Source organism: Ipomoea nil, unplaced genomic scaffold (genome assembly GCF_001879475.1).
Source record: "Ipomoea nil cultivar Tokyo-kokei standard unplaced genomic scaffold, Asagao_1.1 scaffold2704, whole genome shotgun sequence".
Classification (NCBI taxonomy): domain Eukaryota; kingdom Viridiplantae; phylum Streptophyta; class Magnoliopsida; order Solanales; family Convolvulaceae; genus Ipomoea; species Ipomoea nil.
The window spans coordinates 716,024-735,602 of record NW_017619132.1 but is presented as its reverse complement, the minus strand read 5'-3'; the positions used below and the strand labels follow the sequence as shown (position 1 = coordinate 735,602).

Below are 19,579 nucleotides of genomic sequence, written 5' to 3'. Positions count from 1 at the left end.
GTTTTGCTTTGCTAAGAATAAAAAAGAGAAGTATGATATTGTTGCATGTGGGCAAGGGTATAAAAGTATTTGGAAATTGAACATATGTACAAGTTCAGACACATCCTTAGATTTACCTTCTCATTTAATACTTCATAATAGGAGCCCGTCGGGGCTAGGTAATTAAGGCGGAGGACTGATTGAAAAGTTGTTCATGACTTCATGTGATTCAGATTTACATCCTCTAATGATTCTTATGACGGAGAACTGAAAGTTAAGATTACTCTACCGTAACTTGAGAAACTTATGTATAAAAGATATAAATAAACAAAAAAGGAGCGGTGGAGTTTTCAAAGTTGTGGTACAATCCCTTTTAGTACAACTTTATTTGAAGCCATATGGGGGCATATCTACGCACTCTCAACACAATATCTTCACCTACAAACGTCCAAAGAGGCAAAGACCCCATGAGAGAAAGAGAGACGCACGTTACCTGGATCTTGTCTTGTCTTGTTCATCGATAAATATTATTGGTCGTGATATTTAGGATAACTTTTCACTATTAAACGAGTAAAGTTTTCAATTGATATATATATATATATATATATATATATATATATATATATATATATATATATATATATATATATATATATATATATATTATTTAGTCTTATGCAACGGGTTGCATTGGTACATTTTACTAAAATTCAATAAACCAATACTCTTAAGTTTTAATGATTAATTTGCAAGAAATTGAGCGAAAATAATATCTTGCATGTTACAACGACAATCCAGGCAAACATTATTGTGTGGAGTCCACACACTTGTGTGGGCCATACTATCAAATAATGTACATTCAGTACATAAATAATATACTTTTAGTATATTATAAAAATATCCATTGTATTCAGAGAAAGTATATTATTTGAGTACTAAAAATACATTATTTTGTATAATGTACATTCAGTACACGAATAATGTACTTTTAATATATTAAAAATGTACTTTTTGTTATGATTCACACAATACTGTCATGATATGGAGCCGTCTTGGTACAACCTAATTAAGAATGAAGTCTTCCGGGTACAACATTTGAGTGGGCGTAGGACCAAAGATGACAAACGACCAATCAAACATGTTCGATCAATTGTAAGACAACGTCCCGTGCAAAACATGTTTTTTTTTTTTTTTTGTGTGTGTGGATTAGGTTTATTTTGATGATAATTGAATGCAGCTATCACCGACGGGTGGGTTACTCTTTCAATTCCTTTTCTCTCATAACCCTTTCTTTCATTAAAGTTTACAGTACAGTAGTTGCTACGTGGATGTACGTTTTTGGTGAAATTTGTGGTAAATCAGTTTAGGTTGTTTATAGGGGCTCTTAGGGTTAGGGTTCAGCCTTTTGGAAGAAAAAATAAAAAGGCCAATAGATAACTCAACGGGAACCAATATTTATTTACAATCAATATCACCATTAGCTTCCATTTTGGGACCCCTGGTACATTATGCTTCCAAGGGTAATGAAGCCCCTAATGCTTATCCATGAACTAAAAAGATGCAGAAACCATTGATATAAACTTAAATGAAAATTTTCTGACTGTAAAAGAATCTACATTTCTTAATAGTGCCCGCGATCTATCACGTTAGGATAAGCGAAAGAAGTTATCATAAGCTCCCGTGTAGTTCACTGAGAAGGAGGTCACCACTTTTATCGTCGTTGTTATCCAGGAATGAGTCTTCCTCCCATGTGTCGGGTTCGTTGTTAGTATTCGAGCCATTGGGTGTCGGGATTTGAGACACATAGTCCTCGGGATGAAGACACCCGGCTTGCTTCAACACCTCGATCAGTAGCTCCTTGCTTTCCGTATCGTCTTCTACCTCACAAAGCTTGAAAAAAGACGATATAGTTGCGGGCCATGGTCTCCAGTTTTTAGATCCCTCGGCTGAACCGGCCTCCTTCAAGCAGGATAAAGCCTCGGAGATTCTCCGCTCTTTGATATGCCCATCGGCGAGAATCTCCCATGTCTTCGGGTTCGGCTTTACCCCGGCGTCTATTATTTGGGCTAAGAACCCTTCGGCCCTCTCGAATTGCCCCTTCCTCACATAGCAAACCAGCAGAAGATTCGCCACTCGGGGATCATATCTCGACTTTGCTGACAACCATTCGTCGAATATGTTCTCCGCATCTTCAACATCGTCCAATCTCAGCAAAGACGCGATTATTGAATGGTAGCTCGAGTTTGGAATGAAGGGGAAATTCGACTTGTAGACATTCCATATCCGGAATACCTCCTCCTTGTTACCAACACCGGCATAAAGACTAAAGAGATGGTGATAAGGGGTACGATCCCGACCCGTGATTATACACTTCATCTTTTTCAAGCACTCTTCGGCTTTTCCCAACTCGCCCGTCTTGATATACACCGAAGCCATTATGCCATACGTACTCCAGTTCGGGTTGATCCTCGGGTCCAGCTTCATCTGCTCAAACGTTCGTTCCATCATCTCTATCGACCCTCGGTACCCATGGGACGACAACAAGATATGATAAGTAAATATGTTGTACCAAATCTTTTTCTCGTCCATTTCGGATATCATACTATCCAACTTGTCGTAATCCTTAACTTTCATGTAAAGGTTCAACATCAAATTATAAGGAAGCGTGTTCCTAGTATAGCCCCTGTTTCTCATTTCATCGAATAAAGATTCGGCCTTCTCCCTCATTCCAACACGAACATACGCATTCAAGAGCGACCCGTATATTCGTCTGTCCTTTAGCGAATTTGGCAGGGTGAGGAAGTACTTCTCGGCATTCGAGATTCCATGCACTTTGGAGATCAAATCTAGTTGAATAGCAGTGTCACTGGTGGTTATTTTATACCTCTCTGCTCTATCATTCATCCACTCACACACCTTCAAGTTAAACAAAGAAGTTCATTCTTGATCTATGAACAATATGATCATTGAAGTACCATATACACTATAACACTAATCTAAGAACAATATGATCATTGAAGTACCATATACACTATAACACTAATCATATTACAATATTACTCCAAACAAATAGAAAGTATTGAGGGGCAACCCAGCCAAGTTGGTCAGACTGTTGGCTCGATAAGACAGTAACGAAAAGGTTACAAGTTTGAGTCCAACCAAGTGGGAGCGGCCTATTGGCATAGGCCTTCTTTTTTTTTTTTTGTCAAACCACGAGGTGTCCTGAGCATACCATAACTGTAGGAGGTGTCCTGAGCAGACCCTAACAGTAGGAGGCACCTTTAAGCCCTTTAAGCCTGTACCATACTAAGACTAATCCCCGTTCACACCAGACCCTAACAGTAGGAGGCACATTTAAGCCCTTTAAGCCCGTACCATACTCAGACTAATCCCCGTTCACACCAGGCCGGCCCAATTAAAGGTAAAGTGCTGGGAGATTAGTTTTTCCATACGAGAGGGAGTTCGAACTCCCGACCTCTCTTAAGGGACAAGAATGCACGGCCACTCAGGCCAACCAGGTGGGAGCGGCCTATTAGCATATACCTTCTTGATTTGAACTAGTCAACTATGAGAACTAGCTATTGTCACAATGCAGAATTTACCCAAAGCACACCCGTAAGACAGTAACCGCAAAATTACAAGTTCGACTCATCAGTGGGGCGGCCTATTGGCCTCCTTGATTTAAGCCGGTCAGCTATGAAAGCTGAAACCAGCTAGGGTCCCATTTCCCTCAAAGATTTGATGCATTCTTTCTATGCATATAGAATTCGCTATAAAAGAATCATGGAAAATATGAATACTGGGTCGATGAGAAGCACAGAAATGTATCCAAAAAAAGATAAATTTTGGGCGGGATTTTCACCTCGAGAGCAAGGTGGTGTCGCCCGAACTTGCGGAGCTTCCTAACGACGAACAAAAGCTCCAGTCTTGAAATCCTCTTGCCTTCATCCTCACACTGGTTTAGCACAGTAGAAGCGCCCTTCTGCGGGTATTCAATCATGGATATTCTCTTGTAAATGATGCCCCAATTGGGCATTGGCCGCTTCTCGTAGTCGACAGTGCCATAGCTGTGGACTTGCGAAATGGAAGCGCATGTGATGGCTAGGCCCTTGCGGCGGCTCTTCAGTGGATTTAGGAGAGTTAAAGTTGAGAACCCAGAAGGGAATGGGAGCAAATTGGGGATGGATGATGAGAACGAAAGACGGCGGTGAAGTGGCGGTGTGGTGGTGGTGACGGGGTGGAGAAACATGTTCTTGAGGCTTAACTCTGTCAGCTCAGAAGCGCAGTTTTAGGGTTTCCCGGATTTCGTTCTCATATTAGGATAAGACCACAAAGACAAGTTGTTTTCTCCGCCAAAATCAAGTCTATAAATCTATAATATTCGGTATTACTTGTAAGATTAAAGAAGAAAATTACTTTCATCACTGACTTAGCTTACTGGTTTAGTAGACAGTAACTTCGACAGTCGCAGTCTAAGAGTGTGAGAATTATGTTTAAAGTGGACAAATTCTTTAAAAAGTAACACATTCCTTGTAAAGTTTACCTTTTTCCTAGGATGATGGAAAGATAAATTACGATGACTCATAAACTTCTTAAATAGGTGAATCCTTCGGACCTTCCATATTAGACGGTTGATAATTTTGTGAACTATTATACAAAGAGTCAAGGACATAATTTATCGATTATATACCCTTGATAGTGGTGATATGCTTCTCTCGTCATCTAAAAAAAATCTTTAATTAAGTATCAATAAATTGATTGACTTAAGTTCAATGGTTCATGAAATTCTCGAAAGTCTTGTTTCAGTCTCAGAATGAGGGTTCTGCAGAATAGGAGTTAGATTTTCACTAAAAACATGAGGGGTGATTGGAAGATCCAAAGCTTAAAGGGTGCTCTCCAATTGTTGTTTTAATAAGGAATTGTTTGACCCAATTCTTTATAGGAGTTTAATGTGTTTCTTTTCATTTCTCTTGTATAAACCATAGATACATACAACCTTAGAAACTAATTGATGGTCAAAATACTGCCAAACACATGGCTTTATTCCCCAAAGCAAATAAGCAAAAGTGGAAACATAATATAGTATTCCATACTTTGATTTACAAGAAAATCTGTAGCCACTATACGAACGTGACTTGGTACTAAACAAGGGGAGTAAACTCATTATCATTATTGTTCTCACAAGCATCCACCCAACCACACCATAAGGCTGCATGGGCTAAGATGATGGGGATAGTAGCAGCCAGAGTGATGAGCAGATGAAGCCCAGAATGAGTGGCAATGAGGGCAATCACTGTGCCAAAACCCAGGAGAGAAAGAACCAGACGCCTATCAAGAACCCGATGAACCAGAACAAGAGATGCAGGCACTGCACGCATTAGCAGTGTGTATATGATTGCAGCTTCTTTGGTCGCAACCATGATGATCAAGGAGACCTTGCGTTCCGGGATGAGGGCGATGAAGAGGACGAGCCATATGAATTCGAAGTAGTAGAGGGATAATTTCCCCAGGTTTGTGATGATCCTGGATGCAGCTGATTCAGGGGTGGAGGGGATGCTGAAAGGGCAGGTAATCTGGAAGGTGAGGGGATGGTGTTTTTTCGGGTTTTCGTCGGGTTGAGGAGATGGTGAGGGGGAAAGGTTTGGTCTTTGTGTGGCACCATGGTTGTCCATCTTGAAGGAGATGTGTAATCTGGGGTGTTTGAGACTTTGAGGAACTGGGATCATATATACTTGTATATAGTGCAGTGTTCTAAGGTCAAACCTGTGTGCTTTCTAGGAAACTTTGATCAGTTGACTTGTGAGTTATGAGTACTTCACTGAATTTATGTAAAATGCAATATGTCGAAAAACCATTGGGTGAAAGATTCCTTTGAATAATCAACACGGCATTGTTAGATTTATGGGATGGGCTTGTGTTGGAAATGGTCAGTCTTTGTCTATTGTCAAGAATGGTGGTCACTATTGAGGACAACTTAATCGAGTTGGTTGGACAGTTAGCTTAGTAATTACAAGATTTCAAATTTGTCATTTATGAAAGTTGCATATTGATTTGATTAACTATGGACAACTTAAAATGATTTACCTCCTTGTGAGAGGTGCCTATTAAACTTTTTGGTTTAAAAGTATAAGCAATCTAGGCTAGTTTACCTCATTGTGGGAATTGCTTATTAACCTTTTTTATTTAAGTCAGTTAACTATGGACAACCTAAAGATCGGGAGTTCGAACCCCCTCTTGTATGGAAAAATTAATATGGCCAGCACTTTGCTCCTTAATTGGGCCGGCCCGATGAGAGATTAGTCTAAGTATGGTACAGGCTTAAAGTTGCCTCCTACAGTTAGGACTTGCTCAGGACACCTCGTGATCTAACCCAAAAATTTAAAAAAAAAAAAAATTAAAAAAAATTAAAAAAAAAAAAAAAAAAAAAAAAAAAAAACTATGAACAACCTAAATTGGTTTACTTCATTGTGGTCATTTGTCAGTTAGAGTCACAACAAGACGATATTAACCCAAAATGTACATTTGGATAACAACTGCAAACTTTCTCGTAAATCAAAGAATGTTCACTTTCACATGCCAGTTGACTTCTGAGTCTATATATAGTAATTTTCAGAATATTGGGGGATCAATATACATCCATTTTACTGCCATCAGTAATCATGGGAAAGCTATAATCCAAATTTAAATTAGCTACAAGTTACCATGAACCTATGCAGCTTGATGAAGAGCAAATATAACAAGAAGCCACTTGCCAGGTAAGGTAAAAAGAAGAAAAATAAGAAACAGAGACTTAAAGGAGCCTCTTTCAAGTTTCAATATTTCCTGCAAAATATGTTCCAAAATGTGTATGGGAAAGGGATACACGAATTTTCTGATAAATCTGTCAAGAATATCCCAAGAAATTGACGCTTTTACCAGAAAACAGATAGATATATGTTATCGAGTTTTCAAAACGTACTACTCTTGGAGCTTTGAACAGGAGTCTGGTTGATGTTTAAGTGGACGTAAATACGTAATGCCCAGAGTTCCACGACGGACTAACCTTTCCAGTGTGTTTCCAGCTTTTAGAATAGCAAATATCACGAAGCATGGTAGATTGACACATATAAGGGATCGGCTGTCACAAATGCAAGAATGTTTTAAAAAATGTCATATTTTTCTAGTTAACTCTACGTTTTCTTGTTCTAAAGGATGGTAGAAATGGGGAGGGGGGAGGGGGGAGGGCGCTAAGGAAATTGTTGAGAATATACCGGGCAGTTGAATTTCGACAAAAGCAATTGGGATCTCTCAAGATATGGCTGTGCACTGCGGCCAACTTCTATGCATAATGTCTGCACTTCTTATACTTCCATGAACAAACACTTTCGGTTCCTTCACCTGTGAAAACATAGACACGTAAAATCCTTGTCTGAAACAAAAGAGGAAATTGAATCCTCCACGTTTTACAAATCACAACTACGATTTGGAAATAAGAAAATTGTAACCAGTGATATAGGAGGAAATCCTTTTTGCAGGCGAACTCCCGAAAATCCATTCACAGTGAATAGGCATTTGAAGCCCTCGATGACAGAGTGTTCACTGTAATACGACACACATTATGTTCTGTGTCTACTCACTAAACTCGAAAAGCTGCAAAATATGCAGGCGGCTTTACAAAGTTATGAATATAGCATGGAACTTACTTTAAAAGAAAAGTGAAATTTCTGTTCTGAAACTCTTCCAGATGAATACCTTCTTCTTTCGAGTACCTGAACCACAGTCAAATCTTCATGTAACAGAGCACATCATGAATTGCAGTACAAAATAGTGAGCGGGACCAAAGATTTACTTAGGATCATGGTTGAAAAATCGCTAGGCGTTTCTTGGGTGCTCGGGGGGGTGCCTAGGTGGTGATTAATCAACGCCTGGGAGCCCGTGTATTTTTTTTAAAATTTTTTTAATTTTTTAAAAATTTGTTTAGATTTTTTAAAACTTGATAAATATAAACTATTTAATACTTTAGTAGTTAATACTAAAATATTAAATATTAAACTAAAAAACATCTAAAGTTTGAACAAGTTAGGGTTATTTCGCTCAAAATGATGTCGTTTTGAGTGAAATAACCCATTTAAAAAAGGGAACAATAGCTAATCAGCCGACCAGGCGGCCTAGTCGTTGCTTAGGCGGCCTAGGCGGTGCTTAGGAGGCCTAGGCGGTGCTTAGGCAGCCTAGTCGGCCAGTCGCGTAGACCACAGATTATGGTGATACGCTAGGCGGCCGACCAGCGCCTAGGCGCCAATTAATCGATGCCTTGGCGGGATTTTTGCAACACTGCTTAGGATAAGTAGTAAGTTTACCTCCAAGGATAGCCGTTTTCACAAAATCGGGAAATTCCGTTTATTGCTGAGAAGGTGTCAATATGAACCTGGAGTTCATCTACATAGTTTGACATGTTGCCTGAAAAGCATCAGATATCTAGGACGTCAATCATGTAAACCTTGTCAATGAAACGGCTACAGAGTTCGATTATAGAAGAATGCTCGAGAAAGAGAGCACGTTCACTCACCCCTACTGTGCAAGGCTTTTAGAGCATAGCCGCTAGGATAGTTCTCATATGATGCCATGAAAAAAATCAGCGTGCATCCTAGACTAAAAAATGAAAAACTTTAAAGTGTGAAAAAAAACCAGTACACTTCACAACGTAATGAAGTAACCTCGGTACCTCCCCAAGATCAATCCCAGCATACCAATGTAGAGAAGATTCCAGAAACTCTTTCTCCTGTTATTATACCTATACACGAAATTGAAATTACAATTAGAATCAGACCCAGCAACTACAGGATAGACAATACAGAAGGCTCCCCGTTATTGTGAATATGCATCATTTAATATGAATAGAAAGAAACGCTTTGAAGGGGTTTCGAATCATTGACAATTTCCATAGTGAAAATGAAGCCACCACATACAATCTGCTTGCTGCAATTGCTGCTGACAAGTTGAAGATCGGGATGGAACTGATGATGAAACGGAGCTCCTGCAGCATCGGCAACAATTTAAATAAAACATTTTTCCGATCATTAGCATCAAGTAAATAACAGTATTACAAAAGTCATCACACAATACCTTGTGTGGAAGTTTCGAGTACAGTAAAATAAATGAGAGAACTGGAAGAACGTAGAAGGAAATCCTTCTGTCCAGTAAAACTCCAAGCTGCAACGAAAAACCACATCAAATGCAATAAAGAGAGCATGCAAAATCATGGAGTTCGACATTTAGGATAGGCAATTAAGAAGTAAGCCCAGTTTGAACTCAAGGTAAAGTACCGCACTTATTTAAGAAATAAACTCACCACAAAGAGGGGATAAGAAGCAAGTAATGAGCGGGGCAATGCTGAAGTGAAATACCAATGAAAAGGATGTGTCTGAAAAGTAATAAGGAAGAAGAATAGATAATGGAAACTTCAAGAACTTGTGCTTCTAGTTACGGGCCGGGGCAAAAGCAAAAGAAACTACACTATATATATGCCAATGCACAGGCATATATATATCTACAAGTACATAGTTTAAAGAAATGCATGCACAAATTAATATGTGGTGCCTCCAGGATACACCCCATTCAGAACTCCGATTCAACACAGAATTGAACCAGAAAACCTCAAATTCAGGCCATAACAACCTCCTCCACATGACAGAGTCAACCACGATTGTAAGACCTGCATGGTATAGAATTGCATTACTTTAGATAAATACAGCAACAACAAAATCTAGCAGGGAGTCTCGGGACAAAATGCCAAGCCCAGAATGCATTTCACAAACCTATGCAGCATAAAGCAGTTCCAAAGCAGGATATCACTGCCTTCCACAGAGAAATTGATTTTGTCTGCAGTTATAAGAAATCTCCATAAAAGGATATATAGCACAATGAAAACAATTTATCAGTCATGATTTCATGTTTTAGAATTCTGTTCTTCAATATCCTTTCAATTAAGAAGAAGCATCACTTCAATTGAGATTTCTATCACATTTAAACTCTCTTTCTCCAAAGAAACCGCCATTGCATACCAAATTCTACTCTTCATACAAAAGTTGCTTTCCTATATCTGTTTCATTAAGTTAGCAATTTCGAATCTCAATCCTCTAACATTTAACATTTTATCCTTGTTATTACATTCTAATGTCAATGTGTCACACACTATGGGACACGTACATAATTTACTTGATTAGCAGACGGCCTGCTAGCTAATTCAACCCGGAAAAAAAAAAAAAAAAAATTAGTGAAAAGTATGAAGGAATATAACTTCATGGATTGGCTACACAGAAGTTCATACCAGCAACAGTTCCAAGCCCAATGGGGCAAGAAGCAATAAAATATCACATCTGAAGATGATTGTAGCAAAAATCTGAAAATTAGAAAATTAAAGCACTTTAAGTAATTAGTGCAAAGTGAATATAATGACTATTATCATAAGCTAAGTAAAAGAAAGATTATATGATGGGACTTTACAAATTTCATAACATATATATACTAGAAATGTAATTCGGAATTACAGAAGTAAATACAAATATAGGAATGATACTGCAAGTATGCAAATGAATGATGCAGAAGTCAAAGAATAAGTTCCTGGTTAAGTGGTAACAAACATACCAAACATCTTAATGCTGCATAGAAACTCCCCCTGAGCCAAAATCCATATGCCAAATTAACTTCAAGAAACAAAAATGTGAGTTAAAGAAAATTATTTTCTTTCTCAACTGAGGGGATCTATGATTCATTACTTCATGGTGAAAGAAAATTATTTTCATTGTCAATTTTCTTTCCCATATTCCATAAGGAAAAATAAAATTATTATGCACATGGTGCTTTGGTCTATGATTTACTTCAACATACCAGATATGAGGATAATACGAATATTATCAAATAATAATAAGTTATCAACTTATTTGGGACAGTGGACATGTGTAAAGAGTGGATGGATATATAATCAAGAAGTGAAATTTTGAAAAGAAAATTTGTATATAGAGATAAAAGAAAGTCTCACCTAAACAAAATGCCAACACGTTAGGAAGAGGACGAGAGCAATAAAACAGTACATGAAACTGAGAAGCTGTCAGGATCACAAAAAATGCTTCAACTTGATATCCAAATTTCTTTCTGATCTGCTTGGCCAAAGTTGAATTCAGATTACTATTTGTTAGATAATGGTTTCAAAGCTTGAATTAAAGCTTCTTTTTTTTTTTTTTTAATGAAAAGAAGATTCATGTGTTTGAGAAATGCACAAAGAAGAGTAAATGCAGATAATTGCTTCCATTGTTTCTTTTTACATACGCAGAAATTGCATACCTGTACCCGAAAAAACCGCAATGTAAACAAAGTGATACAGCCTAAGACCAATCGAACTGCAAAAAAAAACAAATTGGAAATCCATTTGACTATTAAGAAAATATACCACATAAGCGAATAGTAAAATTATTAATTAGTAATGCATATTAGAGACTTGGTGATAGACTGATATAGAACTAACAGTGGGCATCAGATAATATGAATTAATGCAAGTCCTCTATCAATTGAGGTAAAGAAATATACTGTATTCGTTTAGAAACAGAAAACAGAAAAGAGATATCGTAAGAAGAGAGAGAATGGGGGATTGGATACCAAAAAACCATCTTTTAAAAATTTATCAAAAAATTGAGAGTAATTGCATGTTAAAGACGCCACTCTGGTAGATTAAAGCATTTAAATGAGTAATCATATGCAAGAATGCTCACATGCCTGATGAACTCACCCACATAAAGACTGTAAAGCTTTGGCAAGTGTACCAAATTCATTGCTAGGACAATGGGAGACGCCAAAATTGATACAAAGAAGGCACCTGACCAAATTATTTACAAATAAATAAATAGAATAATTAAATAACAAGTTGCTTGGAAGAACATGGGAAATGTTGAAAAGAAGTAAAGAACAAAACATATTATAACAGATGAGAACTTACCAACAAATGTGCGAGGAACAACTCCGGGGAAGTCAAAATGATCATACTGGAATAACACAGCAAAGGTTACAGCTTTAGATACAACATCATTAACTAAGATTACCCGAACAAAGAAACCAATTAAATACAAAGATAAAAGTAAAAAAACGTACCTGTTCTAAGTGATGTTTGTGATATAAAATATCATGCATGGCCTAATAAAAAGAAAAAAGTGAAACAACATCAATGCAATCAAAATAAAGCCAGAAGAAAAAGATTGAACAATTCTGGTCCAATGCATAAATTGTTGATAACAAGGCAACTGAACTAGCTCAAGAATCCTATGAAATAGTCTCAAATGCAAATTTCCCCCCTCGTAACTGTTTCCTCAAGCTCATTGCACTTCGGACTCTCCTACGAAACTGTTCTCCCAACCTCGAATTTTCCTCCCAGCATATGAACTAGCTCATTGACTAAGAAAAAACGAAACATGATGTACCTGAACATTGAAGCTTTCTTCAACCTTAGTGTAGGGTACAGCGAAGACATAAAAGGAGGCGATCGAAGCCAACAGCAGATCATAGCCTATCAAAGATCGTCTCAGAATTTTCAATAATTGTCTTTGGTTCAGCCAAATTCCATAATAAAAGTTAGATTGGAGCTGAGAGTATGATGCATTACCGTAAAGTTTGAAGAAATTTTCAGACTTTCCGGCCATTGTCGAGGGAAGCAACCGGAGGGAGATTTAACTGATTTATGTGTTACTGTCTTCCGCGATTTGGGTAGTCGGAAATCTAAACGACGACGTATAGAAGCAACCACGGTGTAATTTGACTAATTTCACTTCACTTCTGCCCCTTCCAAATTTGTCAAATAAACATCTTCTAGAGGATTAAAATATGTATAAATCTTAATTAAGATGATTCGATAAAATTGAAACTCAAAAATCAAAGTGGTTCATGGACCATCTCCCCTAAATCAACATATTATTCATAGTTGATCCGTTTAAATTGAGAAGACTAATAAATAATTTATTTAGAGAATTAAATTTAAAATTTTGTGATTATTATGTGTTTAACAAATATGAGTACGATAGCTTTTAAAGTAATTCAGCTAAAAGGTTGGATGAGAGAATGTGCAGGTGCAGAAGAACAATAAGTTAATGTAGGTGAATTGCATTCCTCAACGCATTTCATATATGCCATAGCCAAACAATTATGATCGAAGGGTTTGCAGTTGGCACCATGGAAGCAAATATTGAAGCATTCATCTTTCGATATGGCATCGATACAATTCTCGGAACACACCCCGTCCAACCCCCTCATTTTGGATTTCTAAACACAGCCTAAATTGAAAGTGTTATACTTTTTGATTTGTGTGTTTTCCCAAGATGATGACGCAAAGTATAAAAAATAGTTATAATTGATTATCTTTTGTGGAGATATGTAAGCTATAAACTACTTCCATTGCTTATTTTCCTTCCTAGCCCCAATTCAATTGGTATATATGTTGTTATTTTTATGCACTATTTTCTGTACGTACTTGTGTTCAAGTCTAACGGTTTTAACATTCAGAATTACATCAGAAGCCAAAAGTGCAGTTCAATACTCTACCACAAAACAGCAATCGTTTAGGCAAAACAAAACAAGACTTTTGACATATATTAGAGTTTTTTGCACTTTTGGTCCCACGACTATAGTGGCACTATCAGAATTGATCCATGACTTTCAGACCTTGCAATTTTAGTCCACGACTATTGTTTTTTTGGCAAAAATGGTCCTTCCGGCCATTTTTCTGTCAAAATTCCACCGGAGTAAAATTTCTTCATTTTTAAGAGGGCTAAATTTGGCATTTCCCTTAACAATTCTTCCTAGATAAAAAACAATTCTTTATTTGCAAAATATGGCAGCCAACAATCACTAATACAAGCCTCTTAAACATGTCAACTTTAGCCTTCTTAAAAATAAAGAAATTTTACTTCGGTGAAATTTTGACGGAAAAGTGGTCGGAATGACCATTTTTGCCAAAAAAAACAATAGTCGTGGACTAAAATTGCAAGGTCTGAAAGTCGTGGATCAATTCTAATAGTGCCACTATAGTCGTGGGACCAAAAGTGCAAAAAACTCATATATATTATGACAAAGCATAAAATAGACTAGATTTATCCATGAATTACGGAAAATGTACCGGGGTCTGCAACAATTGGTATAACATGAATTAGAATCTAACTTGCATTATAAATCATGATCCAAAAATTATGTGTTGTACATGCAATTAACAATTTGTGTCTTAAATAAATTAAAAGCACATAACACATTAATTACATACATATAATATGTTAACTCCGAACACATAATATTGTGTCTGCAGTTAACATATTACGTATCTGCAGTTAGCATGTTATGTGCTTCCAATTTATTTTCAGACACAAATTATTAACGACAAGTAATTTTAATCTAAAGATTATTTTAGATCAAGTCCACTATGCAAGATAGACCAAGATCCATGGTATAATTTAATTGCGATCTTGAAACTACATTGGTGCGGTCTCCGGTGTGACCAAAATCTTTCCTTCACATCCAACATTGACAAGATAAAAGACTTGAAAGTGTGAAACATGTCATTAACAAGCACGATTGAGTCCAAGAAAAGTAGAAAACAAGGGGAGAATTAACCTTTGTAGAAAAAAAAAGTCCAAAACCAAAACCAATAAATGCCACAGATCTTGCACGTGGAAATCATTTCTTTTTGAGATTCCACTCTGAAACGTTAGAAGTACAAAACTATCAACTAAGGAGGTTGTACGAGGGCAAATCTTCCAGCCGTGTCACATCATCTTGTAGAAGTTCACTTTCCAGTTGCCGCCGTGTAGCCTTCATAACAGTCTGTGGAAGAGAAAAATAAAGTAATGAAATCCTAAAACAATTAAAGCCAAGAATATTTATTTTTTAAAAAAACACCAAATTGCTTTGTCTATGATAGTCACCATCCATTAATGTTGCTGTTTGAATGCAAAACATGTGCTTTCCAACCATGATAGTCAAACTATGATGATTAACAAGAGTTATACAGTAACTCTCACTACAAATTAAAGTACTTACATTGAAGTCCATGTATGATGCACGCATGACAAGCCATTGGTGATCCATCAGCTTGAATGCAATACAGTATAGAAGGTCAAATGCCGATTCATTTTCTGTCCAAAGGGAAAAATAATTTACTCAGCAAAGAAAAAAAAAGCACAAAACCTATACAGCAAGAAATAAGCTAAACATTCATCAGAAAACTAAAATGTTTTACATTGAGTGGAGAAAGGGATTAAATGGAGAATTTATGAAGAAAAGTTGCAGAGATTAATTACAAAAGAAGAAGAAGCTGGTGATAGGGACTTAAAACCATGACCTATTTATTTACCTGCCAGAAACTTCAAGAAGGCTGCTCCTACCAGGTTGCGTGGTTTTACTGCAGAGTTTAAGCAAAATTACCTAACTGAAGAATTTATTATAAATTTCAGAGCCATAGACTACATACAGTTGATCAATGCATTTAATCATATACACACAAAACTCTCTCGAGATGTCTAAGAGTTCACATGAGGAAACAACAACAGAGAGAGAGAGAGAGAGAGACATGCCTGCTTCTAAATCAAGCATCTGGGTAAGCATGAATGTGATGTTAACACCAGCTACAGCAAATGGGTATTCCCACATGGCCCTGTCACCTTCCTGCTTTCGAAGAAGATCCTGGAAGGATTTCTGCAAATAACATCAGAAGCAAGTGAAAATATTAAAAACCCTACTGCGTGTGCACCATAAATAATAACATTGCACTGTGTATACAATTTCTACACATTGGCTTTGTGAATAAGTTGGTAAGAAAGAGTGTGTGATAAGTATAATGTTGCATTGCCTGCCAAACAAATCAAGTACAAAACATATCATCAGTAGGTATCCCTTACAAAGCTGAGCCTGACAGTTGGTCTATTAAAATACTACAAGTGTCGGGACACATTAATAGTGCTATATGCCCTTAAGTTTTGGTGAATGTCTTGTTATATTTCCTGCTCCTTGAATAAAAGATAGTCACCTAGATTAAACATATTTAGCTCTTTCTCAAAATGGTCCAACATGTCCAATAAGGCGTGGAATAATTCATAGATGTTCTGAAGAGAATATGGACACATAGATTTCCTGTGCATACTAACAATGTCAAACTCTTGAACCATCTGTTTTAACAAATACATTAAGGAAGATAAACTCCGCAATGTAAAAGATTTCCTGATCCAATGATCAAAAGGAGATACTTGATTTCTGCTCTTTGCTCTTTTTTTTCCCCTTTTTTTCTTGGGGTGTTGGGGGGAGTTCTAAGAAAAGCAAAGAAGTCAAGGGAAAATGCAATGAAGTAATGAACCAGAGAAAAAGCAATAACAAAAGTGTATCATGATTTCCAAGGCTTAGAATTGAAATATAAATTGCATTTATCTCTGGAATTAGGAAAAAGGGTTTCCAATTCCATCCAATTGAAAGACATTAACACATGCCAAAGACAACAGAAACTACCAACTCCTAATAGACACAATGTACAATCTATCAAGCACTAAAAATAACGAGCGAAATTTGGATGCAAAAAACGTAGAAGAAACTGAAGGAAATAGATGCACCCATAAGGTCATAACTCAGTCAAGTATGCTGTGACAGTGGAACTATGTAAAGAAAAAAAAAATTAGTTTCAAGTAATCAAACTCATTCAGATGTGATAGACTAGAGTACAAGAACAGAGGATGGAGATGGAAACTTACAGGGAAGTTCCTAGCAAAATATAACAAATTTTCCAGTGATATAAATCCACCACCCCTACATGAAACAATCAACAAAAGAATAATAAAATAACAGAAGTGAGACTGGTAAGACAAAAAGTTCATAGATTCAAGCTAAAATCCAACTCGCCAAAAAAAAAAAAAAAAAAAAACAAAACAGAAGGTAAGGGGTAGGGGGAGTATTGCTGTACCTGAAGTCAGTAGATGGATCTTTACCTTGCCAACCCATGTCCTTCCACTGCTCAGATATTAGGCCGCGGAGTTCCTCCTCAGGAAAGGCGGCATTCCACAAAGCTTTTAAAGCTTCCTGTCGGAACCAGGAAAAAATTGCAATGATGATGGTAAGGATCTGCCATAAACTTTTATAGGGTCTTGTTAAACATAGTACCTGATGTTCAGGAAGTGAACTATCATAAGTAATGTCTATACGGCTCTGTAGTCTTTGCAAGCATTCCTCCTGAAACCACCAGAAGTTGAAAGAATCAAAACAACTTATAGCCATAACCTTTCCAGGTAAAAAATTAATTAGAATGTGAACAATTGAGAATGGACAAAGCATTCAGGTGCATACAATGTCATTTAACTTAATTCCCAGGACTCAATTATTATACCTGTGAAGGTGTCAAATCAAATGATAGACGAGCATCACTTTCTCTTCTTTGAACACAAACACATGAAAGCCCTCTGCCAAGCCATGCAGCTGACCCTGCCACAACCTCTGCGGTAACAAAAGAAAACCACAGGCTAAATAAAATAGGAACCCTATACTAATACAGACTTGTTTTATTACAGCACATCGGATGCCACAGTAAAGGAGAGTTTAGTTGTTAGAATTAAAAGACAAAGTACAAGGAAATGCAAGTTTTGCAGGAAAAGGCAAAGTACTGGTACTGAGGTTGTAGATCAAAAACTGCACCTATGTAACAGAATTTCACTATGTGTTACCAGAAAGAATATCATAAATAGGCAAATATACACAGAAAATCACAATCTCCCTCCAAATTATCTCTGTCAGAAGAAAAACCTCATGAAAGCACCACAGAAAATACTGCAACGAAATCCAAAATGAGGAAACAAAGGATATAAAATCAGCAATCTCACCAAGTATGCGAATGCAGTTAGGCATAAATCAACAGAAACCAGCCTAATTTTCAGTTCATATATCGGAAACTCTAGAATTCACTCCAAACACCAAATAGAGAGACAGCAATAGTTACTAGTATCCAACACACATTTAGGAACAGATATACACAGCACCGAGTTAATAGATAAGATCGCTTGTTCTGCTTTCTTCATAATGTTAGTGTAAGTTGTGTTACCAGAAGAAGAATGGCAAGTGTTGCTCCTGTCGAGGCTCTGCGATATCCTCCTCACCGCCACAAACGATCCTCCACCGCCTCTTTCCTCCATTCTCCCCACACCACACTGTCGTCTTCCGCCGTCACACTCGTCTCTCTAAGTCTCCCGCGATCGAAGCAATGCGAACAGTCCAGATTGCAGCGGATCGAATTGCAGACGCGAATTCATCAGAGGTGAACTCGACGAGAAATCCGCGGCTCCTTCCTTTCCAGTTCAATTCTCCCGAAATAGCTCCCCTCTGTATCGCGTTAGAGACGCGCGAGTTCGCCCTCGTGATTCCTATTTTCCGGCGAAATTTTTGATTTGTACAGTTCTGCGCTGGGGAAATCTCTGAGTAGATTTGGTAGGCGGAGAAGATATGGGAGGAGCTGCGCTGTTCTGCACTTCTGCTCTACTGTTTCCCTGTTAGTTGAGCTATGCGTCCGTTATTGGAAGGAGAGAATAATAGTATTGGAGTATTTATTTATTATTTATTTATTTTAATGCGATACTTATAAGGAAGCGGTTCCGTTTCATACACGAGTTTTTGGCTTTAATTATTGAAAAAATTGAATATTCTTCTCCCCACTCAAAATCGAAATCCCTTGCTCCTATACTTCCACTCGATATATCACGAGATTTCTCAAGTAAGGATATATTTGAAAATCAAGAAATGAATTTTAGAAAATGAGTCACTTTTGAAAAATAGTTTTATTTTCAGTATTTATAATTTGATTGTATTTTGAGTAAAATTGTATAATTAAATATTTTAATTATTTTATTTAAAATATAAAATATTTATATTAATATTAAAAATAATGTTACGGAGTATTTATTAAAAATTGAAAAAAAAAGAAAATTTATGGTTTCCTGTCGTAAATCAAATATATAATTTTCGTCGAAAACGATTGTTGTCAACTAGGAAAAGATTTTGGTCTGTGGAAAATGAATTCCACCAATTTTGACAAAAGTCATTTTCCTTCAAAATAGGCTTATTTTTTCAAATCAATAAGAAAAATAACATTCGTTAACTTGATTTTTCAGGTATATCCAAAAACTGGAAATCCGAAAAACTCTGAAAAATGATCTATAGAATTCATTTTTCGGATTTCCAAACATACTCTAAAAGTAAAATTATGGATTTAGGGGAAGATTGATTTGGGTATATCAAATAAAATTGATAATGTAAAAATATTTTAATATTATATGTCCTTATTAGTTTAGATTACGTGGTAATTCTTAATAATAATGATATTATTATCAAATTTTGACCTTGTTGTATATAAAATACCTTAATTATCTTTCCTGCCATAAATATTATGAACACAATTATTTCCAAATTTGATTACATAATTATAATGTCATTTCCGATCCTCATGTAGCTCATGAATTTTATTTCTGTAACATTTGGTGCACAATTTTATTATTTTTGTCACGCTTAGTCCTTCAAGCCAGATTTGGTATAGGAAATAATTGGAGCTCATCACATTTTTAAAAAC

General features: G+C 36.7%; 4 protein-coding genes across 7 annotated transcripts; all 4 read right to left on the bottom strand.

The window, feature by feature from the left end:
* Window positions 1-1,415: 1,415 nt before the first annotated feature.
* On the bottom strand, window positions 1,416-4,314 carry LOC109156145 (pentatricopeptide repeat-containing protein At1g02150-like). Its single transcript, XM_019303997.1, has 2 exons — window positions 3,842-4,314; window positions 1,416-2,895 (listed from the first exon to the last, which is right to left on the bottom strand). The coding sequence occupies exons 1-2, from the start codon at window positions 4,226-4,228 to the stop codon at window positions 1,648-1,650; spliced, it is 1,635 nt and encodes a 544-aa protein (XP_019159542.1). The 5' UTR covers window positions 4,229-4,314; the 3' UTR covers window positions 1,416-1,647.
* Window positions 4,315-4,914: 600 nt separating this feature from the next.
* Window positions 4,915-5,702, bottom strand: LOC109155605. The gene is made up of 2 exons (XM_019303221.1): window positions 5,106-5,702; window positions 4,915-5,030 (listed from the first exon to the last, which is right to left on the bottom strand). The coding sequence occupies exon 1, from the start codon at window positions 5,649-5,651 to the stop codon at window positions 5,121-5,123; it is 531 nt and encodes a 176-aa protein (XP_019158766.1). The 5' UTR covers window positions 5,652-5,702; the 3' UTR covers window positions 4,915-5,030; window positions 5,106-5,120.
* A 1,053-nt stretch (window positions 5,703-6,755) lies between these two features.
* LOC109155587 (dol-P-Man:Man(7)GlcNAc(2)-PP-Dol alpha-1,6-mannosyltransferase) lies at window positions 6,756-12,820 on the bottom strand. 4 transcript variants are annotated; one of them, XM_019303195.1, is made up of 21 exons: window positions 12,608-12,819; window positions 12,426-12,511; window positions 12,100-12,141; window positions 11,948-11,993; window positions 11,741-11,827; window positions 11,299-11,354; window positions 10,997-11,114; window positions 10,603-10,661; window positions 10,286-10,357; window positions 9,774-9,837; window positions 9,567-9,670; window positions 9,308-9,379; window positions 9,082-9,168; window positions 8,925-8,992; window positions 8,681-8,749; window positions 8,525-8,607; window positions 8,316-8,415; window positions 7,662-7,727; window positions 7,464-7,557; window positions 7,230-7,356; window positions 6,756-7,096 (listed from the first exon to the last, which is right to left on the bottom strand). In XM_019303195.1, the coding sequence occupies exons 1-20, from the start codon at window positions 12,642-12,644 to the stop codon at window positions 7,267-7,269; spliced, it is 1,500 nt and encodes a 499-aa protein (XP_019158740.1). In that variant the 5' UTR covers window positions 12,645-12,819; the 3' UTR covers window positions 6,756-7,096; window positions 7,230-7,266. The 4 variants fall into 4 exon arrangements, with proteins under 4 accessions (XP_019158740.1, XP_019158741.1, XP_019158742.1 ...); XM_019303196.1 differs by having other exon boundaries at window positions 6,756-7,102; window positions 7,232-7,356; XM_019303197.1 differs by lacking the exons at window positions 6,756-7,096; window positions 7,230-7,356 and having other exon boundaries at window positions 7,462-7,557; window positions 7,662-7,738; window positions 12,608-12,820.
* Window positions 12,821-14,482: 1,662 nt separating this feature from the next.
* On the bottom strand, window positions 14,483-18,562 carry LOC109155575 (ELMO domain-containing protein C-like). The gene is made up of 9 exons (XM_019303176.1): window positions 18,062-18,562; window positions 17,354-17,460; window positions 17,131-17,199; window positions 16,934-17,049; window positions 16,725-16,779; window positions 15,561-15,681; window positions 15,341-15,388; window positions 15,028-15,122; window positions 14,483-14,811 (listed from the first exon to the last, which is right to left on the bottom strand). Exons 1-9 carry the CDS (start codon window positions 18,150-18,152, stop codon window positions 14,713-14,715), a joined length of 801 nt encoding a protein of 266 aa, XP_019158721.1. The 5' UTR covers window positions 18,153-18,562; the 3' UTR covers window positions 14,483-14,712.
* Between the last annotated feature and the right edge of the window lie 1,017 nt (window positions 18,563-19,579).

Excerpts from the sequence above, each read along its gene's own strand:
- LOC109156145 (XM_019303997.1), bottom strand. The coding sequence starts at position 4,228 with ATGTTTCTCCACCCCGTCACCACCACCACACCGCCACTTCACCGCCGT. Across the intron at positions 2,896-3,841 it reads GACACCACCTTGCTCTCGAG|GTGTGTGAGTGGATGAATGA; the intron begins GTGAAAATCCCG and ends TTTAACTTGAAG.
- LOC109155605 (XM_019303221.1), bottom strand. The coding sequence starts at position 5,651 with ATGGACAACCATGGTGCCACACAAAGACCAAACCTTTCCCCCTCACCA.
- LOC109155587 (XM_019303195.1), bottom strand. The coding sequence starts at position 12,644 with ATGGCCGGAAAGTCTGAAAATTTCTTCAAACTTTACG. Across the intron at positions 11,994-12,099 it reads ACAAACATCACTTAGAACAG|TATGATCATTTTGACTTCCC; the intron begins GTACGTTTTTTT and ends GTGTTATTCCAG. Across the intron at positions 8,993-9,081 it reads ACTCGAAACTTCCACACAAG|GAGCTCCGTTTCATCATCAG; the intron begins GTATTGTGTGAT and ends CCGATGCTGCAG.
- LOC109155575 (XM_019303176.1), bottom strand. The coding sequence starts at position 18,152 with ATGGAGGAAAGAGGCGGTGGAGGATCGTTTGTGGCGGTGAGGAGGATA. Across the intron at positions 16,780-16,933 it reads GATCCATCTACTGACTTCAG|GGGTGGTGGATTTATATCAC; the intron begins GTACAGCAATAC and ends TGTTTCATGTAG. Across the intron at positions 15,682-16,724 it reads ATTTTGCTAGGAACTTCCCT|AAATCCTTCCAGGATCTTCT; the intron begins GTAAGTTTCCAT and ends TGTTATTTGCAG.